Source organism: Buteo buteo, chromosome 21, assembly GCF_964188355.1.
Source record: "Buteo buteo chromosome 21, bButBut1.hap1.1, whole genome shotgun sequence".
In the NCBI taxonomy this organism is placed as follows: Eukaryota; Metazoa; Chordata; class Aves; order Accipitriformes; family Accipitridae; genus Buteo; species Buteo buteo.
In genome coordinates, this window is record NC_134191.1 from 15,339,084 (window position 1) to 15,359,667 (window position 20,584).

Below are 20,584 nucleotides of genomic sequence, written 5' to 3' on the forward strand. Positions count from 1 at the left end.
GATATGAATGTGGTAATCAATATACATAGGTATAAGTGGGTGCATCTAAGGACTTATATTAAACAATGCATCTGTGTTTTGTGTTTGTCTAATGAGCCTTAAAAGTAAGTATCTGGTGCTATTTGAATTCTTACAAAGTCAGCTGCCCTTTACATGGAAGAAGAAAAGAATCTTGTGTAATGGTACTTGAGGAACTAGCTAAATGTGGTTGCATATGTGGCAGCTATTTGTGTAAGTGTTCCCAAGTCAAATAACCACAGCATACTTAATAGTTGCCTGTATTTGTACTTTAGATAGAGTGTGTTAATCAAATGGTGTGTTTTCTATGTAAGTTACAGACTGGCATGAGCATATAGGCTAGTAAATAATACTTTGTTGTTTTGTTTTTCTCAAAGGTGTGGGAGAAACTGCTCTTTGGAGTTTGTTTTTTCCATGCTCTTGTTCAGGAGAGAAGAAAATTTGGGCCTCTTGGTTGGAATATACCCTATGGATTTAATGAATCAGACTTGCGAATCAGTATCAGACAGCTGCAGGTAAAATATTATATTGCTACCTTTAATTCAGATCTTGTGAAGCATAGGAACAAGCTGATAGTCAAAAAGGAGCAATACGCTTATGCTACATCAAATGTTCCTAGATTTTCATGGCTTCAGTTCAGCTACAAAGGCAAAGAATGTCAATCATATTATAAATACTTTCAAAATTACAAATGAAATAAAATTTAAAATTGTCCTTTGTAAGATTTAGATTCATATAGATGTATGGAATATAGTGAGTATATATGAGTATAACAAGAGTTAAAATTGTCATATATAAGACTTCACTGTGTTTTAAGTAACAACATGTCAGTGACAGTCACCTATTATGGTGGTTTTTGTGGTTAGGAGGAGGAATTATTTTTTTCTACATATAGACTGTTAGTTAAATAGAGCCTCAGACTGTTCTCCTTCCCTAAAATGAAATTCTGAACACTGCTTGACCTTGAGTCTTCTCCAGACCCTGTGTAGAAAAGTCAGTAGAGCTAAACCTGTGAATTGCAGAAGCTGAGGCTGAACAGTTGGAAAAGTTATCAAGAAGTTAAGGAAAGAGAACAGAGGGTTCTGAAAACTGGAAGAAAAATTACATGAAATGCATATTTATGACACAGAAAAGTGTCCATCTAGAAAGTTTAGACTGGAAAAACTATCCACTTAAAAATAATTCGAGAATTACTTGAATTACTTACTAATTTGGATATTCAGAAGAGGCTTTTACTACTAACTCCTCTTTATTTTAAACAGAAATTTTACCTGAAAAAGGATTTCAGAATTCGAATTTCCAACACTTAGGGTGAAAACTCCATAAACTGCGGTTTTGCATGCACTATAGCTTCCAACCCTTTAGTCTGTAGGTCACACTTGTTCTGCAGATATTTTGTCTCTAGAATTACTCATGTCTTCTGTTTCAGTTATTCATAAATGAATATAGCCATGTTCCTTTTGAAGCTGTGTCTTACCTAACTGGTGAGTGCAACTATGGAGGTCGAGTGACAGATGACTGGGACAGACGTTTACTGCTGACAATGCTGGATGACTTCTACAATCCAGATATAATTGAGAATCCTCGTTACACTTTTTCTCCCAGTGGCAACTATTATGCTCCACCAAAAGGCACATATGAGGACTACATTGAGTTTATTAAGGTAAAAAGTAGCAACAAGATTTTGAACTGTTAAAATGATGATGCACTAAAAAACAATCCTTAAAGGCTTCTCTGTGTTGAAAAGGTAGTTTTGCAGCACATTAAACTGTGTGCTTGGCTTCTTGCCTAACTTCCATGTATGATCCTTGCCATGATCTAGAACGTTTCTCAGAGGGAGTCAGTAGGTAAACAGGAGGGCCTAGCATAGATAATCAAGAATTCCTTGGAATGGAATGGCTTTCTGTAAGTGAGGTGATGGCTCTATCACCAATAATACTGTCTGCAAAAACCTACCATTAAGGTCCTTATCCACCTTCAATTAAAGTCAGTGGTAGTTTTTCACTCTGCTTCTTAAAGAAGACTTGGATCTAATTCCAAGCCTGCTGCTTTATCTCATGCAGATGTTTGTTGTTTATTTTGTCTTAGAGTCTTCCCTTTAGTCAGCATCCAGAGGTATTTGGTTTGCATGAAAATGTGGATATTTCAAAAGATCTTCAGCAAACTAAGATCCTCTTTGGATCTCTGCTTTTAACACAAGGAGGAGGCACTCAGGGAACTTCTGGAGGTGGTGACAGCACTCTTTATGAAATTGCAGATGATATTCTCAGCAAGGTATTGTATTACACCAGTGATTACAATTTATCTTTTTACAAAGCAGAAATTCTTTAACTAGAATCTTCAGTGTCAAATTGATTTCGTGTTGGAGGAAGAACCTCCTGGGAGGGATTTAATGCAACATGAAAGTAATAAATAGATAGGAGATGGGAGACAGAGAGAGAAAGCAGAGTAAACTTTGGAAGAGCAGTGATTTATTCACGTGAACAAGATTAAAATTAATAAAATTGAAATCTATTCATAACTTTTCATGGTATGAAAAATTCTAGGTGGCTTTTAAAAGATAAATATCACTTTAAAAAACCCATAATTTTTGTTTAGATTGAACTGCTAAATACTGTATTGATAAGATACTCATCAGAAAGTTTAATGGTATCTATTACCCTGCAGTTTTTTACATCTGCATGCTTTTAATATAATACTGATGCATAATGATATATGGCATGATTTCCAAATATGTTGTCATTTACAGCTACCAAATGATTTTGACATTGAAGGTTGCCTAAGTAAATATCCTGTGAGATATGAAGAAAGTATGAACACTGTGTTGGTGCAAGAAATGGAAAGATTTAACAAGTAAGAGTGTTATATTTTATTTAATGTAACCAAAATCTTCCCATTTGCAGAAAAAGTTTTCCTGCAAATCATACACTGTAAACCCTATGTTGTGTGAAATATTTTATTGATTTATTTGTTCCCTTCTAATTGTCTGCAGTGATATCTGCAGTCCAAGCACCATTACTCCTTGTGGAAAGTCAGAATGTAGGATAGATGTCAGGAAAAATGATCTAGTGGCAAAATGAACTGAAAGAGGAAAATACATGACAGAAGAAGGGAGTCTGAGGAGGCACTTGGAAAAGAGAATGTGAACAATATTTTTATGTTTGGAGGTTTTTTTAACTTCACTTTCTCTTTCACCATCTTTATCTTCAATTATATTTTATTTTCTTCGTATTTATGACCTGTAGGGTAAAGGGGTTAGAAACTATAATACACGCACAGTTATAGTTTAAGAAACATTTTCCTTGATAGTTGGAAATATTTCTGCTTATTTCTTGTCTCATATGCTTCTGTTTTAAATTATTCCGTTTTTTCCCATTCCCTGATGCCTTTCTTCTTATACCTTATTTTCACAATTATTCTCCAAGCACTACAAACTTATAATAACTTTTATTTTTCTCTTTGGGTCCCCAGCCTCTCTTTTGACTTTGTTTCCTAATTTTCTTTCTTATCTTCACCTGCTCCTCCATTCTTTCTTCCCCCCTCTTCTATTTGTCTCTTCATATCTCCCACTTCATTTTCTCCTAAACTTTCAATAATGCTCTCTGGCCTTCAGTCTCCCAGTTTTCCTTTGTTGCAGACCCTACCCACCTCTTCTTTTGTAATCTAAACCTTTTTCCTTCATCTAGTATACGGTGTATACATTTGGAGTTCCAAATTTATTCTCTTACCAACAAATACAGAGTATTATCAGATATAACAAAATAATTTATTAAACTGTTTCTAGTCTTAAATGAATTGTCACAAATGCACAAATCCATGACTTTACAGATGTGGCTAATTACGCAGTTACATAGCAGCTATACAAGTTCAGTAGATGGTTTCATAATCCATGGAGGATGTTGTGTTTTACAGATCATGCAAAATGTGTGAAAATTTTGTTTTATTTTTAAATTCTAGTTTAATCCAAACTATTCGTGTTACTCTAATTAACCTGAAGAAAGCCATTAAAGGACTGGTTGTTATGGATGCTGAACTGGAGGCTCTGTGTGGCAGTCTACTTATTGGAAAAGTTCCTGAGAATTGGGCGAAATGTTCATACCCAAGTCTAAAACCACTAGGGAGCTATATTCTAGATTTTCTAGAAAGGCTGAAATTTTTACAGGTAATGTACAAGAGGCAGTACTACCAACTATTTAATCTACATCTTCATATAATTTGTAATTTACGTTAAAGGAGCATTGGGAAAGGAGTGATAGATTTCGCTTAGATTTTCTGAGTACAGTTATGTAGAAAATGGTCAAACAATATGGGATTTGTCTCTTTCCGATTATTGAATGTGTCATTTTTCACTTTCCAGGATTGGTATGAATTAGGGAAGCCCACAGTTTTTTGGCTGTCAGGATTCTATTTTACTCAAGCTTTCTTAACTGGAGCTATGCAAAACTATGCTAGGAAGCACAGGATCCCTATTGACCTTCTGGGATATGAATTTCAGGTAGGGAGAAATTATAAATGCATCTTTTGTTAATCTGAGTCCTGATTTTGCAGTGAGATGTAGTAAGTAAATTCTGACTGGAAGGTTCATTTTGCAGCTAACTCGCTGCAATTTGAAGACATACATTTAATTCTTTGGTAAGGTAGGCATGTTAAATAACATCCGTAAAAGAGTTATATTGAAAGTAGTTTTCTCATTGGACCTGGACCTCCACTCAAGAAAATAGCCTATAGAGTAACATGTTTGTGTGATTAAAGCCTTATTTTCTAACCTACAATAAAGGTAATTAAAAAAACCCACAGAAATCTGCTGTCTTTATAGTTTTGTATAAAAGTGGTACTGAAAGGAAGGTATTACTATATTATTCTCAGTTTGGATTGATCTTCTGAAAAGTGGCTATTAGCATAATACCTCAAAAAGCAAACAGCTGTGAACGTTTAATAACATGGAACACTTATTTCCCATAGGTTATTCCTCAGGATACTGCTGATACTGCACCAGAAGATGGTGTTTATATCCACGGATTATTTTTAGATGGAGCTCGCTGGGACAGGACCAAGTCAGTATCAAAGTGTTTTACTTGGGTTCTGGAAAGCTTTCCTAGGTGCTTAAACAAGATTTGTTTAAAAATTTTAAGTGATACTTTTCATATTGTTGAAATAACACACCAAATGAAATACTCTTTCATGCACAGAAAATGGAGAAGGAAAAAACCAAAAAACCCCAAGCAAGTAATAACCAAAAAACCACACACCAAACCCCTCTTCAGTTAACACCAAGCCACAAATAATTACTTTGTTGCTTTCTCTCACCAGGGGAATGTTAGCTGAGCAGTATCCCAAATTGCTCTTTGATATGATGCCAATCATTTGGATAAAGCCAAGTGAGTATAATTTCTCTGAAGTGTGAGCTATTCAACAAGAAGTTGCAACAGTGAATTCCTTTTTTACAGATCGATGCTCCTACCTTCACCAAAGTTACCCAAATGTGCACAGAAGTCAAGTGCATCTGACCTATGACTTTTACATTAAAAACTGGTCCTACTAGCTTCATCTCATCTGAGCAATAGGCCTGTCCCTTTCCCCACAGATGTTTATAATTATGAATTAGATGAAAGGACTAGCTAAATGAATTTTTTTATAAGTATGTTTAGGTGCTGCCCAATCTAATTTTTCAACCAAAAATTAATTTGTGTAGGAAAGCACATGGTGCTTGAATTCCTGGCTCTACTCAAGTTGAGGAGAACTTTTAATTGACTTACAGAGACTCTGTGTTTTACCTCATGTGATTTAGCAAGGTTTGCTCAGGTTATTTTTAGCTGCTATGCTAGTTGTCTGTCATACTAGTAAGATATTTTCCATAACTCTTCTTTTCTTTGATTAGGAGCAGTAAATCCCTGGTTTTGTTTATTCACTTCAGCAGGACTTTCTACTGCAACTGCTGCAACTTACATGTTATTAGCTAATAGGCAGTCTTACAAAGTTTCCACTTTTTCTGCCTGTGCTTTCTCTTAAGGTTGGATGAATCTGTTCAGATATGCATGACTTTAGACTTTGCACAAGTTACGTGTAAGCAGTCTAGGCATACAAAGAGTTCCTGCTGAGTTGTGTCCTTGGGATCTCAGGTGATTGAATTGCAGTTAGGTTCTGTGACTGCTGGACCAGAATTCTTGTGGAGCTGTTAAAAGCTTGTGTATAAACTATGCTTTAAATAAGTAACTGTTCAGATTTTAATGTGTCTTTGAATGATTACAAAGCTGGTAGAATCACAGAAAGGCATCCGGTCCTGAAAACAAATTGTAGTTAAATTAGTTGGGTTTAAAAACAAAACAAACTACTAAAGAAAACACACAAAAAAGCCAGATAATTTTATTATGTTACAAAACAATTTTGCATTTTTACTTAGCTTTAAGGATGTTACTGTGAATGCTTAATATTTGTATGTAGATTATGTTTCTATCAATAGATCTGCTGAATGTAGTATATTATTTTGGGTTTTTTTTGAAGCTGCAAAATCGGACATCAAGAAATCTAATGCGTATGTTTGCCCACTCTACAAGACAAGTGAGCGTAAAGGAGTCTTATCTACTACTGGACATTCTACTAACTTCGTCATTGCTCTGATGCTTAACACGGATAAACCAGTCCAACACTGGATCAAGCGAGGTGTTGCGTTGCTCTGCCAGCTGGATGACTAACTTTGGACAGTTCAGATTCAGACTTCACAAGATCCCATTCTTGTCGTTGGCCTATAAAGGAAGTAGAACATCCTGTGTAAAAGAAACATCTGGACTTTTTTGTTACTAAAATATTTTCTGATCCTCAATATTTTGTCTTAAATAAGTATGTATTATTATTAGCATCTTTACAATCTATAGAAGATACAGCTAGGATTTTAGCCTTTGGTAATATTATTGATGGGTAAACATCAATTTTATGCATTACTTGAATACCACAACATATATCTTAATGGAAAATGAAAATAGTCTGCACTTTCTGAGAGAAACATTACAGGTAATGAACTTGAAGCATTAAGAGTGCTGAATTTTATATGAGTGGAAAGCTAGTAGGTAGTAAGTTTTGGGATTTCAATCTGGATTTCTATATAGCCTATGTTCTGTCATAGCAACAGTGAAGACTGCAGTTTGAGAAATTGTTTAACTGTCTATAGTAGGTACTTCTGATGCCTTCATTCCTCAGCAATTTCATCCATTCAGGATTTAATTCGGATATTCTGATTTTTGTAAGTTTTTTTTTCCAAATAGTTTCTGTGAAGAATAAATGATAAAACCTGCCTTATGACCACCTGCCATAAAATGTTATCTGTTTCCCTATTGCTCCAGAGAGGCAGTCCAGTTTCAGTTCCTTCACTAATTCTGCACTTTTGTTTCCTTTAAAAAAAAAAATAAAATTAATTTACTCATTCTTCCTAGATCTCCTCTAGCAGAGAACTATTTCCACCTTGCATTCAGCCACAGCCATCATAATTTCTTTGTAAGGATCCCTCTGTAAAATACGGTAGGAGTAAACTAAGCAGATGAAAGTCTCACTCCATCCTACAATCACTATTATAACTAGGCATCTATGTCCTTTGTGTCTGTGCTTATTGTGTATTAAACCAGCATAAGTTTCCGGCATAGGTCTGTCTTTCTGAAACTGTGCTTTTCCGTTTAAAGACTATATATTTATCTTTTGTTTGCTTTTCTATTTATAAGAATTGTGATTAAGCAATCAGAAACACATAGTAATTTTTCATAGCATTCGTACTTGATTTTATTTGCTTTGTTATGTTTACTTTTATTGTTTTTTATTTTTTCTTTTTACACTGTTTTACTCTTTTAAGTAAGCTCCTAACAGTATCTTCAGTTTACTCTCTTAGGAAAGCACTAAAGAATTTTCTGTCCATAATGTAATAGCTACTACTTAGAGTTCTCAAATTCTCGTTCAAGAAATTTTAATGAGTATTTTTACAAAGAAACTGGATTTTTAATTCCTTCTTTTCCTGACACCATTTGTCAGGTCAGATTATTAAACATAACTAACCTGTATGAAAGAAACATGGAGAAAGTCCCAGAGTATCTTATGATCGGGTATTTATAGTGAGCTATTAATGGACATAGGCTCCACTGAGATCATTTTCAATCCTGAAAATATCACTTTCAACTTAATAATCACTTCTTCAAAGTGTGAGGTCTTCCCTCTTTCAGAAGGTGAGGAAAACCAGTATATTTTCTCAATTCATATGAAAAATAAGTAGTCTTTTTACAAAAAAGAAATAGTCTAGATTTAAAATGTTTATATACTCATTGTACTATAGATATAATCGAATACTAACAGTTACTTGTGTGTATATTTTGTTACATGTGCAATTACAGAGCAAGCCCTTGCAATCAACACATTAGGTGGATCAGGTAACAGGTGATGCAGATTTGCTATGAATTACTGCTCCTCAACTTTAAGATGTTTCTAGAATTATTCCAAACTTTGTAAGTGGCATGTTGACAACTTCCTTCATTTTGCTGTGCTCATTCATTTTGCAAATTTATTTATTTGCTTTCAGTTTTTCTTATGACTTTTATGTTAGTTTGCCCTGGTTTTTTTGTTGTTTTTTTTCAGGCCAACTCTCTTGAAAGACAGAAGTGGGAGTTTTGATAAGGTAAAACAGATGAGAGGTTTAAGCCTAACAGAACATCTGTGATTTTAAACTATAATAGCACACAGCTGAATATACAAAAGAACAGTGGGACTACCTATGCATATAACAGTGTACATCTACACACATTATACTATTTAATGATTGATTTGATTGTTAATAATTTTGTATTATTTCTTTTATATTTTAACATCTAGACTTAACAGGTAGTATCAATGGGATTTATTTCTATGCTCCATTGTTTGTATGACAATCTTAAAAGGGTAAAAATATTTTTAATTGAACCGTTTCAATTTGAGGAACTCTTTAAAATATTTTTTTTAAACTAATGCTATTCTTAAGCTTTTATTTTTATTATTATTACTAACTCCATTGTGGTTATACCACTGTGTTTTATTTCTGCCTGTATTTGGATATATATTATTGCAGTATTTTATATATATCCCTTACAAGTATTAGGAAAAAAAAGGCATGCATTGAGGAAGAAAATGCAGATTTGTAAGTTTATCTGTCCTAATGGCTGTAGATTATGTAGGTAAGGTGGTAAAGTTGGTCTTTTTCTCAAGCATGGAGTTTGATGTTGTTTCAGTTGGAAGGCTGATGCACGTAATAGCACAAATCTACAATACTTTCCTGACTGCAAGATATAGCCCTCATGATATCTTTATTGAAACAGTTTGAACAAAAGCTATTATTAAAAACTTTCATGTCCTTCACTTGTCCTTCACTTCCAGGCCTTCTGTGAACAAACTGAAAAAACATCCTGAGTCTTATTACACATCTGTTGTCATACTAAGGAAACATCATAGCACAATTGTGATGATATTTGAGTGTCTAAAAAACTTAGGAGGGAATGAGTATTTATCTGAAAACTAGGTTTTACTTATTTTTGTTGCTGTCTAATAAGTAACGCCAGAACAAGTAGCTATTCTGTATGTTCAGTCTGTGGAACAGAGATAAAAGCTAGCACATGTTATTGGAATAGAAAACCTTTACTCTGTTCTAAATAGAATAACTCTTTGCGGTGCAAAATTAAATAATTGGGAGAAGGCTGAAGCTTGAGATAGAGAAGTTCTGTGTAATTTATTTTAAACTATGTTTCATTTCTCTTGATACTTAACCAGCGATTGCTATTTCTGTTATTCCAGATTTAACCTGAAGATTTAAGATCTGCTTCCAATTAAAAAGCAGGGTTTCCCTTCGAAAAGTGATCCAGGTTGTGTTGATTTGCCATGTATAATTCTACATATCTGTTCAATGATGATTCTGATGATGAAATCCCTACCCAACAAGCTATTCAGGAAAGCTTACAAGATAAGCATAAAATTGAAACCAGTGGCAGTGCAACAGAGGATGAAAGGTAGTAAGTTACTACTTCTATTTTGGGTGTTTTCTTGACATTACTATAAGTGTGTAGTAACCTTATTTTCATTTGTGAGTCTGTATGTTGTATTGCTCTGACCTTGTCTAATGGACACTGGAAACCACTGGTAGCTCACTTGTTCTGAGTTCTCCCTGAAAAAGTATACCCATTTCCTCGAAAATATGGAATGTATGATGTTTTACATCAATATCTAAGTGAGTACAAGGCTTTATGAAGAGGATAAATATGTGATGTAAAAATAGATTGGTATGGTAGCTTTCCCTCATTTTAGTATTGAATTGTTGTCTTTGTGTGAAAAATCCAATATTTATAGTGGCAGGGGAAGACCAACAAAAAAAAGTGTTTTAATGTGTTAAACCCTGACAAAACCTACGTAACTTACAGAACTTTAACGTGTAGTCTAGACTTGACTATTTAAATTAAGGTATAATTATATCCTGAACTTCACATTAATTTTTACTTATCTGTTTATTTTTGTTCTGTTTATGCAGTTTCCAGTATATTGCAAGCAAAGAACATGGAAAGATAATTGCAGCAATTCGGACAGTTAAGTACAAATACACCGCACTAAGCCTGTACTCCGAGGAATCACTTGGATATTGCACTGTCGAGTAATGCGTACATTTTGGGTGTTTGATCACCTGATTTAAGTGCACTTTTTCTTTACATAGTCTTTGGAGGAGTAAGGCAACTAAAAACAGGACACCCAGAAGCTAATTTATTAGATGGGAACATGGATTCAAATATCACTCCTCTTGGATTCCAGTGCTTCATCTCCTGGAATTAGGGGACAATGCCAGACCGTTCTTGTAATATAAACAACAGGATGGCAAGGCCTTCAGTCAGTTAATACTTCATAAAAGCATTTGCCACTTTGTGAAATACCCAGATTGAAATCCCTTCTCTGCCTCAAGAGTGTTCCAGAATTGTTCCTTAATTGCCAAACTTTAGCGTATTCCAGCACGAGATGCTCTTAGTCTGCTCCTCTAAAACTTCTACTTTTTCTGGTATAATCAATTTATATCTCTGAGTTACAGAGATAACTAAACAATGAGCATAAGTAGTACAGTTGTTTGGACAGTTGTCTGGCAGTGGGAAACTTTCAGTCCAATCCTTGCACACGTCGTAGTAGTTACAGAGATATTTATTGGAGTAGAAATCAAGAAGCCAAGTCTTTTCTGGAAAAGCAAATGCTATAAATGTTCCATACACAATGGAGAATGTGTCTAAACTCTAGTCTACACTTGCTGTCTGGCCTTATGAATATATAATTCTTTCATATGTAGGAGAACTTCAGCAGCAGTGATTAAGAGCAGTCTGTCCCCTCACCCTATAGTTGTAACTAACAGAGGGCAGGCTGCCTTCTCCCAGGAATGATGGGATAAAAAAAAAAGAGCAGAAACCGGGCCTCTACTTAAACAGGCTTTCCAGCCAAGAAAGTTTTGCTGTTTCTTGATGAGATATAAAATTGAAAACATAATCACTTGTGTTGATTAAAGATCCAATAAAATTGTTAGTAAAAGTAGGAATAACGAGATAAGTCTCATCCCTGTTAGATCAGCTTCATTTTACTTTTTACTTTTGTGTCCTTATTTTGGCTGGGTAGAGTTAATTTTCTTTCTAGTAGCTGGTATAGTGTTATGTTTTGGATTTAGTATGAGAAGAATGTTGGCAACACACTGATGTTTTCAGCTGTTGCTGAGTGGTGTTTATACTAAGTTAAGGATTTTTCAGCTTCTCATGCCCAGCCAGCAAGAAGGCTGGAGGGGCACAAGAAGTTGGGAGGGGATGCAACCAGGGCAGCTGACCCAAACTGGTCAAAGGGATATTCCATAGCACGTGATGTCATGCCCAATATATAAACTGGGGGGAGTTGTCCAGAGAGGGTGGATAGCTGCTTGGGAACTAACTGGCTATTGGTTGGTGAGTGGTGAGCAATTGCATTGTGCATCACTTGTATATTCCAATCCTTTTCTTATTATTATAATTTTATTTTTGTTATTATTATCATTATTAGTTTCTTCCTTTCTGTCCTATTAAACTGTTCTTATCTCAACTCATGAGTTTTACCTTTCTTTTTTTTTCCCCCATTCTCTCCCCCATCCCACTGGGTGGGGGGGAAGTGAGTGAGTGGCTGCATGGTGCCTAGTTGCTGGCTGGGGTTAAACCATGACATTTTGCCAACCTAAATATTTTTTCCTACAGTTTCACTAGGACACCTGTTTATATATTAAACTTGCATGTACTATTGCTTATGAGAGGATTGTATTTGAAATATTTTAATCGTACTATTATAAGCAAGTTTTTTCAATGTATAATTTAAAATGCTTTGTGAGTCAATGTCAATCATTGATTGTTCTGTTCATGTAAACGACCCTCTCAGAAAAAATTGCTTTGACAAAGCAAGTTTTTTATTCTAGATACACTGATGGGATAAATGGCACTCAATATATTAGTTGCCTGAATTTTGTTTTATGATGAGTAATGGGATATGTGTCTGTCTGAAAATTTCACAGGTCAAGAAGAAGCGTTGATGAAGTTGGTGAGGCACAGTTCTGCTTTTGAGGAAGCAGATCAGCAAGGCTGGCTTCCTGTGCATGAAGCTGCAGCACAACTAAATAAGAACATCCTTGAAATAACTTTGAAAGGTACAGAGTCCTTCTGGTTTTCCACCAAAAAAGTTTTACAAAGTCGGGTTTGATGAATCATCCAGCTTCAAATGTGTTCTGCTTTTCTGTATTTCAGCCTCCCGTGCCATTACATGGGAACAGACCACTCTGAAAGGGGAAACACCTCTCTTGGTGGCAGTAAGAAATTGCTTTGTAGACAATGTCCGCTTTCTCCTGCTCAATGGCTGCAATCCCAATGTTAAGAATGAAGAGGGAGATTCTCCTTTAGTTATAGGTGAATACCTTGTTTAGGGGTGGAGAGGTGGGGGAATGAGGTGAGATTATAGTTACACATTTTAGGTTTCAATTTGACATATTTGACTTCAAATCAATATCTAAAATATTTTGCTATAAGGAGCAAGAAATGTTAATCTCAGTATTGAATGTGTCTGTCCCCGTCTGTTTTTCTTAGACAAAATCAAGGCTTTAAATGACCTGACAATTGCAAGTTAGGGACTGTCACCACAAAGTTCATAGCATTGTTTATTAATTAAAGTATTATCCTTATTGGTCTACTGAAGTGTGGGAAACATAGAATTAGGAGGAGCTAAAAATCTTTCCCCAAAGTCTGATCCAATGCAGGGAGCTCCAGATGCCTGCCGTTTTCTGTCCCTCAGTTGCAAAGAGTTTGAGGTTCAGGTTGAACATACATCTTTTTCCTCAAAGAATCAAATCGCTTTCTCCACGAAGTGCAGAGTGTCATCCTCTGCTTTCCTTGGCATCATTTATGCAGTGGTGCCAGATAACCAGGTACTCCTGCTTTTTCATGCTATTACTGTCCTTCATGTCTGCAGGCATATAAAACATTCATATTCTCTGCTTACATGGTATCTCTTTCATTGCATCAGCTTCTCTTTCTCCAAAAACTAAGGTAATTGGTTTTGATTTTCAAAAATTATAGCAAACCAGCCTGATTTATCTGCATTACGTAGAGCATAAAACAGTGTTTGTCCCTATTCAGACATTGTTGGAATTAATCCAAGTATGACAAGTGAAGAAGCTAGCCAGGCCTAAATTCTTGGTTCACTTCTCTTTGAATTTTTTTAACTGAAGAAGAAGGTCCCATACCTAGTATCACTCTTAATGTGAATGCTATTTTAATTTGATCATGCACGAGAACTGTCATTCTTGATTTGTAAGGAACCATATTTTTCCAAGATGCTTTTAAAAAATGTTCTGTGTTCATTTAATTTGCTTCCCTCAATTTGGGCTGTGATGCTGTTATTGTTACTGAGTCCCAGCCAAAAAAAGGAAAGCGTGTTCTCATTATCTGAGTTCTAAAGGAGCACTGTAAGTTTCCTTACTGGACCCCCAGTCCATCCTTTTGAAATGACTAAAGCTTCTAGTCAGGGCCACCTGCTTAGAAAAGATGTAGAGAATTCCTAAATACTTTTGAAGTGCAGTATATTAAAATGCACCATCCCCCAAGAAAGGGATGTATGGGATATATCTAAAGCAGCCGTGTAGGTTACAGATAATGGGATATCACAGGTTATAGTATGCTGTCAATGGTATTTCAAGCAGCTGTGGCACATGAAGCTTCTCTGCCTAATCTGTCCCACTGTTCTACCCTGCACAGCCTGGGAGATCAAAGAGAGAAGGAGGGAAAGGTGTTGCCTATTCATTCCATCCACTGGAGCCAATGCAAATTACTCTTTTAAGATCCTTACTGACTTAACAGATCAGGCTTATTAAGATACGAAGGCATATGACACAGTCATTTTAAACTTTGTTTCATATTATGGTAACTGTTTGTGAAGATCGAATAGAGCTGAGCAGGCCAGCTCCTGACTGCACCAAGTCCCTGTATAGGATCTCCATCTAGTGGCAAGGAAAGTTGCACTCTGTTGCATTACCAAATGCAACAGGGGATTACAGAGAGAAAAAGAGATTACCATAAAATTACTCATTTGAATAGTTAATGTTCTTCTGCAAACAAAGAACAGACTTATTGATAAGTAAAACCTTTCAGTGTAGTGTGACATTTCTCAGTGTATAAATAGCACTGCCAGGAACAGCTCGAGGTTTCCTGGGCTGCCATGTAATAGAAGCCATAGTGCATAGAATAGTGTTGAAACATTCTGGCTGATACTTTGCTTATTGTCTTACAGCAATTAAACATGACTCGTATGAGATTGCCTCCTTGTTGATAAGTTCTGGTGCAAAGGTGAATTTGCAGTGTGTCCACAAGAGGACTGCTTTACATGAGGCAGCCAGACTAGGCAGGAAGGATCTGGTGAAGCTGCTTCTTCATTCTGGAGCAGATCCTGACCCTCGCAGTGGATATGGGCTTACACCTCTAGCACTGGCTGCACAGATTGGACATACAGAAATTATGGAGCTCTTATTGCAAAAAGGTGAGACTTTATTACATAGGATGTTACAGGAAGAGAACACTCAGGGTGGGGGTCTATCTTGCCAGTGTTATAAGTATCTGATGGGATGGTGTAAAGAGGACAGAACCAGATTCTTCTCAGTGGTGCCCAATAACAGGACAAGAGGCAATGGGCACCAATTAAAACCTAGCAAATTCTGTCTGAACATAAGAAAACACTTTTTTTCTGTGAGGGTGGTTGAACATTGGAACAGATCACTCAGGTTGTGAGTCTCTGTCCTTGGAGGTACTATAAACCTGACTGGACACTGTCCTGGGCAACCTGCTGTAGCTGACCCTGCTTGAGCACAGGCTTGGACTGGATGATCTCCAGAGGTCCTTTCCGACCTCAGCTATTCCATGGTTCTGTTTTACAACTCAGTAGATTGATTTAGTAACATGTTGGTTCTGTGGTAGTAGTCTTCAAGTGAGTAGAAATTGTAAGCCACATGTGTTAGTACTGAAATGTTTAAAGCCCAAATGGGAGAAAGTGAATCCTCTTTCCAACAGAGAAAATTATTCCTAAATGCAGAGGCAAAAAATTGTTCTTAGCTCAGTAGCCAGTAAAACTTTGCATAACTGAAGTGAAAGAAAATGAACTGTTATCATGCTACTGAGTATACAGCCTGTATTGTTAATAGATCCAAACATATACAAAATATATTTTTAAAGATTACTTACTTGTAGCAAACTGTAGTAGTAGTCATCAGTAAATGCTTTGCAAAACTGCAAGCAAATCTGACACACTGCAGCAGATATTTTGTTTGCATTTTTGAATGGCATCTTAATATATTTGAAGAATTTGACTCCCAAATCACGTGAGTTGAGGTCCATCTAAAGAATTCCTAGCATCTTAAATTTCATGTTATAAGATGAATATATGTGTGTGTGTGCATATATATATATATATATATATATTCCCTCTAAAGTAGTTAGCCTATTTACACACATTTTTATTAGTCTTCTGAAAGTTCTGTGATTGGATGAAAACTGGTTATTGTAAAATACACCATCGGAAATAGCAGCTGAAGTAATTTCCCTTACTAAAGAAAATTAAATGCTATCTGCTCCAGGAGGATTGTTGTGATGTAGTTAAGTAAAGGCCTGATAAAGACTACATTTTCATAATATTCAAATAATATTTTAGTGAGCAGTTGTAATTGTTTTTAAATGCAATATTGTTTTCTCATGTAGACAGGTCACCTTAGGGAAGGCCAGATGACATTTGTGGTGGGGAATTTTTTATGATGGCTCAGCACTGCTGGAACTGGATTGTATGAACTGTTTTGATACTGGCTTCTCTCATATTTAGTTACACTTGTCTTTGTAAAGTAGAAGAATTGAAATGCATTTTATGTAAGCTAAAAAACAATTGTTTGTATAAATAAGAACCAAACTCCTTCTTTGCCCACTCCTAGCAGCAAGTCTTACTATGTAATTGTGTTCAAAGCAGTTTGGACCTTCTTGTTCCCAGGATTACATAAACACATCTAAAATTGAGGATCCAACATGAAGGTTTATGCCCATAGTGGTTTTATTTGCTTTAGAATTCACAATACTGTATCATTGGAGGGTTGGAGATATTAATTATTGCTGGATATTTACAGTGACAACTGTGAAAATCCTTGATGCTTCTTTCCAGGTGCGAATGTTCTTTCACAGGCAATGGATTGTGCTTCTGTTTTATTTGAAGCAGCAGGAGGAGGAAATCCAGATTCTCTGAGTCTTTTACTAGAATATGGGGCTGATGCCAATGTACCAAAGCACTCGGGTCATTTGCCAATCCACAGAGCTGCATATAGAGGACACTTTCTGTGAGTTAATATACTTAAAAATCAAGTAATGGTGACATGAGAAATATTAATTTTGTTAATTCTACGTTATTCAAAGCAGTCAGCAAATCTGTAGTTTTGTAGAAGGAACTCTTTTTGACTATGTAAATATGAGTTTTCTGTGTCTAAACGTAAGAGACTGGTCAGGCTAAAATCATCATCATTTTAGGATGAACATACTAATTCCTACAGTATTTCCCCACTTGCCACAAATAGTAACACTGTCCAGTCTGATGTTGAGGTTCTTGGGACGTCCTCACTCTCTTTGGGTATGCCTCATCTCCACCCCATCACAGGAAGTTAAATGTACTAAATAAACAAATAGACTTAGGGCATAAGGTGATCCCTATTTTAAAGACAGGAAGGTTACTGGAAGATGATAGTTATGCTAAAATCACAACCAGTAAGTGAGAAACAAGTCTTCAATACTAAGAATGTTGCATTGTGGTTAAGAATCTGGGGATTCTTAATTCCTATGTTAGTATTTTATATTTATGTTTAAACCTAAATGTATCATATATATTAAGTTATATATGTATTAATGTTATATATTCTATTCTATTAAATTCCCTAATTCCTGTAGGTTAAGCAATAATACTGTGCTCTCGACATTCAGGAAAAGCTTCTATTGAGAAGGAATTATTATTTTGCTAGCAGGGAATGGGGTTGTTCCTGAATAATAGTATAATATAATAATATTTTATGCGTAGTAGGTGTGAAGTCAGTATCCATTGCTGGCTAACAATTTAATTGTTAGCAATTAAAGTCAATGCAGAGGTATAGCATGCCATGGTACTGATTTGGTAGACTAAGACAATTGTATACAGTCACGATGAATTCTGAAGCTCAGCAACACAGAGAAATTCAAACACTGAGCCAGGTGAACCAGTATGTTTAAGATTCTGAGATTCTTCTTTTTTTAATTCTTTAGAGCCCTAAAATACTTAGTTCCAGTTACTAACTTTGATGCCATTAAAGAAAGTGGGATAAGTCCAGTTCACTCAGCAGCAGCAGGAGCACATCCTCAGTGCCTTGAGTTTCTCCTCAAATCTGGGTTTGATGCCAATTTTATGCTGGATCAAAGAGTTCGCAAAGGCTACGATGACCATCGGAAATCAGCGTTGTACTTTGCTGTTTCCAATGGGGATATCTGTTCAGCACAGTTGCTGTTGAATGCTGGAGCCCTGCCAAACCAAGATCCCATCAACTGTCTCCAAATAGCCTTGAGAATGGGCAACTATGAGTTAATGAATCTACTGCTCCGACATGGGGCTAATGTCAATTACTTCTGCAGAGTGAATACAACACATTTTCCATCAGCTCTACAGTATGCTCTGAAAGATGAAGTCATGTTAAGAATGCTGATGAACTATGGGTATGATGTGCACCGCTGCTTTGATTGCCCTCAGGGAAACAGTTCGCATTCCCAGTATGTGACTGATGGATGGACTTCTACTGTTATCAAAGATACAATGGTAAGTATATCAGATGGCTTCATATGTTGTTTTACTACCAGTATCCTTCCTAAAGCTAAATGAAAATGTACTTAATGCAGTGTCAGAAAAGGAAGTTTTGAAAATGTAGGACAGTTTACACCTAAAGGTAGGAATAGACAAAATTAAATTGATGTTGTCAGGAGGCCTGGTTCATGACAGCAAATGATCATAAACAATATTTTTGAATCATGAAAATATAGCTAATGATATGCTAATGATCAGTACAGAATTGGCTCTCCAGGGCAGTCTTGTCCATGCTGTGAAAGCAGGGACTTGGAGGTTGGCTCGCTGGGTTGTCTTGTGCCATAACACTAGTACTGGAAGGCTGTTGCAAGGACCCCCTGGAGCTGGCACAATAAGCACTGAGCAGAACTTAACAAACCTGGACGAGTGTAAAGAGGATCCTAGAGACACCCATCAGCATCATTGTTTTGTAGTCTGCAAAGTCCACTTGAACCTAATAAACCCTTCTTTAACCTGAAGATAAGGGGGTGTGGCATGCACTGGACTGGTGGGTCCCCCTGTTCAGCATGTGGGGACACAAGTCTAAATTCCACTTAGTGAGTGGTAGCACTTCTTTTTAAGCACTTAGTTACTAAATATCCAGCTACTTAAGTTCACTTTTAGATCTAGTACAAAATAACCATCTCTCAGATTTTCACATTCTACTAGTGAGACTTAATGCAAGCTGTGACAACCTCTAAAGCTCCCCTGACTGACAGAACACTCATTCTTCCTAGCGTTCTGCTGCAGTTATTTAATTGCTCTTGTCCTGCAAAGGTGGAAGTCATTTACAGGAGTACTGAATATCATCCTATTAAACGTTTTGTTTCTATCAGTTCTGTGAAGTGATAACCTTGTCATGGTTGAAGCATCTGTCTGGGAAAGTAGTGCGAGTAATGTTAGATTACGTCGATCACGTCAATATCTGCTGGAAGCTAGAAGCAGTTCTCAAAGAACAGGAACTCTGGCCAGACATCAATTTGATTTTAAGTAAGTATATCTGGTGTTCAAATTTGAAATGACAAACAAGCTGTTTTGGGATTGGGGCCTTTTTTGTTGGTAGTATTTTAGTTTTCATTCTCTTTACATCACACTGGTGCTTTTCTTGACCCTTGTTAGGGCAAAAGTTATGTTTTGACAGTAAGAGACCTCTTAAAAATCAGTCTATGCAGGGTTTCAACTAAGTTTATTTCAGAAGTCTGACACACAGTAACTGCATAATTTATGTAGAGCACTTGGAACTTTAATTACGATGTAGACAACACAGTCCTCTTCAAGGGCAGAAAAGCTTTTCCCCCTGCCTCAAGTTGATGGAACAAATCTAATAAATCGCTATTTTTGAGTGATGTAATTCTAGTCTAGATTAATTCTATGTCCTTTTTGCTTGTACACAGATTAAGAAGTAGTGACTCAAAATTCTACTTTTAGTAGCTTCTTTAGGTGGACCAAAGACTGGCACCAGTTATTTAGGAATAAAGTATATTCCCCAAACTTCACTACTTAAACTTGCATTAACCTATATTTAGCCAACTTGACAGAAACAAGATCTGTTGATTTAGTTGGCAATGATTGTAAATATATAACTGAGAGGTGTATGGGCTAAGATAAAAAGGCTAGAAGATCCAGGCAGGTCCGATTGTCCAGGGACAGCCACATTCATTTTATTTGACTATTTATAGAATGAATATGCAGCAAAATCGGGAACAAAGCTTTTGAAAGGTAGCAGAGTACTGAATAAATAAACTGAACAAAATTTAATAACTAATTTACTAATATCAGTCTCGCCTTCTCATTTCTAGCAAATCCTCGCTCTCTGAAGCATCTTTGTCGTCTGAAGATACGGGAATGCATGGGCCGGTTGCGTCTCCGTTGTCCAGTCTTCATGACCTTCCTTCCACTGCCAAACTGCTTGAAGGATTACATACTATACAAGGAGTATGATCTTTACGGACAGGAAAACTTCACAGGAATCTACAACCTCAACTGTACATAATTAGTAGTTCTATATGTTGAAGGGAATGTTGACATGGATAAGACTGTTGTGCAGCTGCTTTTTTCTTTTGGGATTTTATCTTCTATGTATTAAGGAATACCAGCATTTCCCCCTCACCCCTCAAGAAAACTGGGAGAACCCCAAAATGTAAGTATTGGTGACCCCATT

The 20,584-nt window shown here is 36.2% G+C and overlaps 2 protein-coding genes across 2 annotated transcripts in view; both read left to right on the forward strand.

The window, feature by feature from the left end:
• DNAH12 (dynein axonemal heavy chain 12) overlaps positions 1–7,417 on the forward strand; it is a 74,475-nt gene extending 67,058 nt beyond the window's left edge. The window contains exons 66-74 of the mRNA XM_075053481.1: positions 396–533; positions 1,448–1,681; positions 2,107–2,292; positions 2,768–2,871; positions 3,976–4,180; positions 4,376–4,513; positions 4,981–5,072; positions 5,329–5,396; positions 6,520–7,417. Of these exons, the coding sequence (XP_074909582.1) occupies positions 396–533; positions 1,448–1,681; positions 2,107–2,292; positions 2,768–2,871; positions 3,976–4,180; positions 4,376–4,513; positions 4,981–5,072; positions 5,329–5,396; positions 6,520–6,710 (1,356 nt within the window). The 3' untranslated portion in view covers positions 6,711–7,417. The remainder of the gene's footprint in view (positions 1–395; positions 534–1,447; positions 1,682–2,106; positions 2,293–2,767; positions 2,872–3,975; positions 4,181–4,375; positions 4,514–4,980; positions 5,073–5,328; positions 5,397–6,519) is intronic.
• Positions 7,418–8,430: 1,013 nt separating this feature from the next.
• Positions 8,431–20,416, forward strand: ASB14 (ankyrin repeat and SOCS box containing 14). Its single transcript, XM_075053317.1, has 11 exons — positions 8,431–8,498; positions 8,629–8,668; positions 9,814–10,025; positions 10,541–10,592; positions 12,562–12,697; positions 12,795–12,953; positions 14,830–15,075; positions 16,735–16,906; positions 17,856–18,399; positions 19,260–19,413; positions 20,223–20,416. Exons 3-11 carry the CDS (start codon positions 9,898–9,900, stop codon positions 20,414–20,416), a joined length of 1,785 nt encoding a protein of 594 aa, XP_074909418.1. The 5' UTR covers positions 8,431–8,498; positions 8,629–8,668; positions 9,814–9,897.
• Positions 20,417–20,584: the final 168 nt, after the last annotated feature.